Below are 6,418 nucleotides of genomic sequence, written 5' to 3' on the forward strand. Positions count from 1 at the left end.
AGAAAAATTCTAACCGCCTGCATTTAGTATTTTGAACATAAAAGTGCACTGATTTTTACTGCAAACTATACAAGCAATGTCTTACAATAATAGAAATCACCATACCAGACGAGTTAGAGGAAAGTATTTGAAAAACTGAAATTTAAAAATAAGGAAGAGGAAAAAAACAGTATGTAGGAAGAAAAAAGACTCATTTCCTACACTTGAAGCCACCGCATACAGAAAAGACGATAACGAAAATCAGGAGAACTATGATGGCAAGAACTATTAATTTTACCTTCATATTCTGGAACCACATCTTTCTCCTAATCTTGGTTCCCTGCTGCCTAAAATCTTGAGCCTGCAAAACCATAGATATTCATTAGCCAATCACAAAATAGATAAAGATTTTAAGGGGGGAAAAAACGAGTAAACAACAAATCGAGATTAAACCAAGCAACCGCATGATTTATATGAATCACATATAATTTCTTTCAAGGACAAAACATGTGGGGCTGGGTAGCAAATTCATAAAGGAGAAACTTGATTTAGGATTCGGCAATTTGAGCTGCATCGCTACTCCGAGCCAAGTTGCAGATATTTTAACTAAAGCCCTACCAAGGGTGAAGTTTGAAGACTTACTGAGAAGCAAGATGGGAATGCCAAACATCCATTCACCAACTTGATGGGGAGGGTCACGGACTAGGCCTCATATCACATAATTCTGTTATTGTTTCAGATTAGTTAATTATTTTTCCTGGTTTAGTGGGATTGGATTATCAAATAAGGCTTGCTATATAAGTCTATAACTATATATTCTGTAACCTAGATTTCTACTTTGAATAACATAACCAAGGGAAGCTTCGCTGCGCAGCTCACTGGTTTTCTGGCTCATATGCATCTTCATTTGCATTTAAACATCCCTGTGACAACCATCATTGAACTGATAACTGATAAAGCATATAAGCACAAAGGCACAGTGAAAAATCTTGCACACATTTTCATTGTTCTACAGTTCAACATACTTTGGTTTATATTTTCCCTTTATTTAATCTCATTATTAATATATATAATAATGATAAATTTTTTACAACTAAGAATTAGCAACACCAATAGAAATTCAATAATAAATGTAAATAAGAAATCTATTTCTTAATAGATTATCCTCTAGTTCAGAGTTTCACAAAATTGCCGAGTTACTCAATAAGTAACAATAACATACCTGAGAACGAAGGTTTTCAGTTCTGTCTACCAAAAGTTCAATCTTCTCCCCACGGTCGAGAACCTGAACACACAGAATTATAAATGTTACAGCTAACCATAAATTTAATTGAAGGGATTTGATTACAACACTTTCAGCTCGCTAAACATCCACAAAAAGACAATTCTAACTTTTGAGCAAGTTGCCCTTGAAGTTGTAAAGATTATAGGTGCTTTTACCTTCTCAATATTTTCCATCATAACTCCCTTCACTTCAGAAACCTGAGCTTTCACTTTGGCAAGCTTGTCGATCTCCTCCGGATGATCAATGCAGTACTGCATCTGCTCCTTCAACTTGAATCTAAACCCATAAACAAAAAAAAAATTAATAACTATGGATTTCATGAAAGAAATTTACATTTCTATACATTATACGTGAATACCCAAACTCTTTGTTGAGGCTACGAGCAGCAGCTGTTGCAGCTTTTCCTCCAGCATATTTCTTGGAGAATTCCTCCTTGATACGTTCAAGGAAAGCAATCGGAATCTGTCTGCCAACAGACTCAACCGCAACCGCACAGTAAGCTACATCAAGCAGTGCCACAGATTAAATTAGTTCCTACAAATTATGAGTGTAATTTCAGTAGAAAAAGTAAAGAACTACCTAAACAATCAAAAGCACCACAATTTTAGTACACGTCAAATTATCAACAAGCAAACAAGAATAGCTTGTTTCAGACTTTCACTGAGATAATTGGATTGAGTAACCAAAAGGCAATAAACGAATTTAAATTAGCCCTTAATCATTCTTTTCATAATTAATGAAGTGAATTGACACAAGTGCACAACAATGTATAGCAGAGTCCTCATGTATGAAAAGGGAATATAAAATGCCGAATCATTGCACACCTTAGACAGATAAGACTTAGTAGACATTTTCGTTTTGTTTGAGAATACTTGACAGCAAACAAGGCCTCTTGAACAGTAAGCATTACAACTCAAAAAACCATTTAACAAAATGACAGTTGGACCAAGCTTAGAGCTCAAACGCATAAAAAACTTCAATGGCAAGAGGAAAAGATTTCCCAATTTCCTGTTTGATAATCATTACACTTGATTTGAAACATTCCAATTCGAATTGGAAGTTTCAACTAAGCATCCGTCAAGGGCATATCTTATTTATTTTCCCATACAACAACTAGGAGTGGTACGATCACATAGAAGACCAAGAAAGTTCACATCCTGAAGAAGACACAAAGTTTAAGACATAAAGTTTTCTAGCCAACAATGTGAATCTTTTGGCATCCCACTGCACAGAACGTAGCCACATAGAATTTTGCATCACAAAGGTTGGCTGACATTGTGATGTTAATATCTATGATGATAAAGAAATAGGGAGGGAAAAAAAAATCTACCAAGGAGGGAAAACCCCCCATAAGATTAGGTCGCAGTTTTCAAATTTGATTTTTAAAATTTTGGAAGATGATTATCAGTATTATAGCGTTACTCTTTAATGTAAACATATGCATCAGATTAGGAGTTTTTTTTTTTTTCCTGGTTAATACAAGCTTTAGTCTTTCAAATTTGTTCTTATTTTGGTTTTGGTCTCTCAAATTTTAAACCATAGGTTTTGGTTCCTTAAATTTCTTTTTATTTAAAGCGTTGGTCTCTATAATAAATAAAAATTGGGACCATTTTGCATTTTGAGGGATCAAAACCTATGGTTTAAAACTTGAGGAATGAAAACCAAAATGAGAGCAAACTTCAGTGACAAAGATTATATTAACCCCCTTTTTTTTTGAGAAAATACTGCAATACGTATATGCATAAATATGGTTACCATATCTGTGATTGGTTTCACATCTCGTAAGTATCCTGATTTAGAGTAATGCCAGGTGATCAGGTAAAATGGTTATATATGGGAGAAATTGATGATTTAATCAAATTGCACTATGATACAGCAAATTATCCAATGGATCTCATTACCTTTATGGTTCGATAATGAGTTGTAGTATCTTCAAAATTGTTTTAAGTCTTAGAAAAGGCATCCATATTCAGATACTCATGCACATTATCCCACACGCTTCAAGGGTAAAAACATTTTAAACACGATGTCAAGAACAAACGTACAAGAGGCTCATCACCAATGTATATAAACCAACAATTTAAATCATGTAATTTGTGATTTTAATTTTATATTGATAAGAAAATAGAACAAAGCAATACAATACAAATCTTCACTTTCGACAAATGCCAATTTTGAATCAGTTATCACATGCAGCATTATCAGAAGAAGAAGTATAAACGTAATGATTTAATGCCACACATAAAATATAACGATCAGAAGTATAATAATTCGCAAACCAGAATTCAGTTACAGATCATATCTGAGAAACATCAACTTTGAACTTGGACTCCGCTATGTAACACAGCATCACATAAAATTATACCTCTTCCATACAAGAGAAAATTGAATAAACATGGAACCTGAAGTAATTAAGATGATTATACGATTACGCCAAGCTCATAAAAACCTTTACACTTTCAGGCCACTGAGATTTTCAACTTGAGAAATTCGTGATTGAAGCGCATGTATAGGTTGAATTACCTCCTTATAATTCCATCAACCAAACTAACAACTCAATGCTCAGTTGAATTTATTGCTTCTTCGCCTTTTATACATGCTGGCGGTGAAAACAAAGAAGTGCATACAACTCCAGACAACATCAACAATGGGAGACCAATGATCACTAACGAAATTCAATGGCATCAACTGGATCATTGAAACATCTAAACCCAATTAAAATCAGAACCAATGTCGCGCATGTAATAAATTATATTCCCATCAAGAAATGAACAGAAGAAAAAAAAACGAATTTTATAAACACCGTAATGGGAAATAAAAAAGGAAAAAGAAAAGCTGAAGATCAGCAAAAGACAGAGAAAAGAAGACAAAGTGAGAATTACTGAATCCATTATCGACAAGGTAGTTGAATGTGTGCCCGTCGCAGTTGTAGGTGAATTTGTTGCTGGACGGGGGGAGTTTCTGCAGGCACTGAGACGCAATGCCGGTGAAGTTACCGGAGAACTCAGTGTACTCGGCGAGGATCACGGTGCCGCGCGCCACGAAGCTGTAGATCAACGATTGCTGTCCCATTGGAACCACAATCGTAAGCCAAACTCAGCGAAATTTGTTGAAGAAAGAAGGAAATGAATTGAAACTTAAAGAGGAATGCTTTCTTGTTTTAGAGAAAGAAAGTGAGGAGGAAAGAGAACAGAACAAGGGGAGGGAAGAAAGGAGGTCGTTTTCGCCATGGCGTACAAAGAAAAGCGAGAATTTAATTTGAGTTTATAAAATCAACGGAAATACTCCGCCGTGCCGTACTATTAGCTTTTATTTATTTTTTTTAATTCAATAATTTGATCTTGGGAAGAGTAACGGCGTTGCCCAGATTTTTTCCCACGCCACCGGCCAGAATATTTATATTTGTCGGAATTGTTGTTCGTTCTGTCTTTTAAATTAAGAAGTAAATTTAATATGGCCAAATATCTTTAATAAGAATGCAGTCTGATATTCGTCCTCTTTATCGTTGAATTTTTAGCATATAAAGGCTTTGCCACAACAAAAGAACTATTGCAGGGGCCTTCTATGGGGCATGAGGCATGTGAAGACTTGTCTTTAGACTTGTCCAGACACAAGATCATTTCGAGACCGGATAACATCTATAACATGGTAATGAGGATTTATAAGACGGAAAGTGTGAAAGGTGATTATTAGACTTCATGCAATCATCACTATGATTGCATCATTGAAAAAAGCCCAGCCAAACACACATTTTGTTAATTAATTCTGGATCATCAGTGTAAAATATAATTCAAATATGTAACTTGTCACTTGCCTTTAAGAAGGAAAAACCGTGAAGAATTTAATATTGCTGAATATGGAGGTTATCGACAGCACACTCCCTGCTCTAATACCTAAGATTGGAATGTCTAAAACACAAGCAAATAGTGAGTTTGTTGAAAAGGTGTATTCCAACTTTAGGTGCGCTTAAGTAGGGCAGTTTTGTCTTCTTATCCATCTGTGTTAAACAAGAAATAGTTATCTCATTGCTGTGATGGAAGGAATGGAAGAATATAAACTTGAGAGGAATGGACGCCTCGCATCCCGCTTCATTGAGGATTATTTGAATAGAAAGCACTGTTGTTGCATTGGAACTCTTCTCCAGGAGGTGAGGTGGAATTGGAATATTGGATGTTGATGTATGGGATTTTGAATGCTTCTTACAACTCTTAGTGCATCCTCTTACACTTTGATTCTTACTTACCACCAAAAAAAAATATATATATATAAAAATGATGGTGGTCAATCTTTAAGGGAAAAAAAATTTATATGTTAAAGAGACAAAAATGTTAATAATTTCTGTATAAAGAACTTAAATATGCATCAAATTAAAATTACTCACACTTTTACTCTCCCATATTTTAATAAAACTATTAAACATGCAATCAAATTGGCATATTCACAAGCCACTAAAATATGCATGAAATTAAAATAATAATATTTCTTTTAAAAAAAATTCTTACAATAGCGAAAAGAAATTTCTAAACGATTTGTTTCGTAATGGGGCATCTAATTTTCTCCCACAATGGCCAGTGCGGGTTGCCCAAACGTTTAATTAAAGCTTGAACCCCTTTTTTTTTTTTCAAGTGGGAGTTCAAATTCCTGAGATAATTAAAAATCTAGAGTTGATAGGCATTGAGATCCTTTTTTATTTAAAATGTGAGTTAACAGAATTGAGAGATTATATGCATGATGTATAAAGGTAATACACATCCAAATTGATGGGATTAAAAAGTATAGATTTAAGAAGTTTTGTTCTATTTACACAGTTATGTTTTAGAACATGCAGAGGGTATATTAGGCAATCAGCTTTTTCGCCTTTCAATATAATTTTAAATTTATGATCCTTCAAAATAAATATCGATTCTTATAGTTTTTTAGAATGACTCTCCCCCCCTAAAAAATATATATATATATATATATATATTTCACTCCGACTTTCATGAATTCTCTATCGTTTTCCAGGAGCAACGGAAGAACATGTTCTCAGATTACTTTCAGAAGAATATTATTCCATCAGCCTCAGGTCAACAGATGTGTCAAAATTTCCCAACGAGACATCGGATGTCGGGGGGGCTTAAATTTGGATGGTTTCAAGAGAGAAAAACCACATTA

General features: G+C 34.4%; 1 protein-coding gene across 1 annotated transcript; it reads right to left on the reverse strand.

Moving 5' to 3' along the window:
- Nucleotides 1–177: 177 nt before the first annotated feature.
- On the reverse strand, nucleotides 178–4,450 carry LOC114730224 (vesicle-associated membrane protein 722-like). Its single transcript, XM_028917269.1, has 5 exons — nucleotides 4,147–4,450; nucleotides 1,623–1,764; nucleotides 1,420–1,540; nucleotides 1,202–1,264; nucleotides 178–340 (listed from the first exon to the last, which is right to left on the reverse strand). The coding sequence occupies exons 1-5, from the start codon at nucleotides 4,334–4,336 to the stop codon at nucleotides 191–193; spliced, it is 666 nt and encodes a 221-aa protein (XP_028773102.1). The 5' UTR covers nucleotides 4,337–4,450; the 3' UTR covers nucleotides 178–190.
- Between the last annotated feature and the right edge of the window lie 1,968 nt (nucleotides 4,451–6,418).

Source organism: Neltuma alba, unplaced genomic scaffold (assembly GCF_004799145.2).
Source record: "Neltuma alba isolate B1F8T4 unplaced genomic scaffold, ASM479914v2 tig00012718_pilon, whole genome shotgun sequence".
NCBI lineage: Eukaryota > Viridiplantae > Streptophyta > Magnoliopsida > Fabales > Fabaceae > Neltuma > Neltuma alba.

Bases quoted from the DNA above. Each gene is read 5' to 3' on its own strand.
- LOC114730224 (XM_028917269.1), bottom strand. From the start codon at position 4,336: ATGGGACAGCAATCGTTGATCTACAGCTTCGTGGCGCGCGGCACCGTG. The intron at 1,765-4,146 runs GTAATTCTCACT...TGCTTGATGTAG, and splicing joins CCTTGTCGATAATGGATTCA to CTTACTGTGCGGTTGCGGTT. The intron at 341-1,201 runs GTATGTTATTGT...ATGGTTTTGCAG, and splicing joins CTGAAAACCTTCGTTCTCAG to GCTCAAGATTTTAGGCAGCA.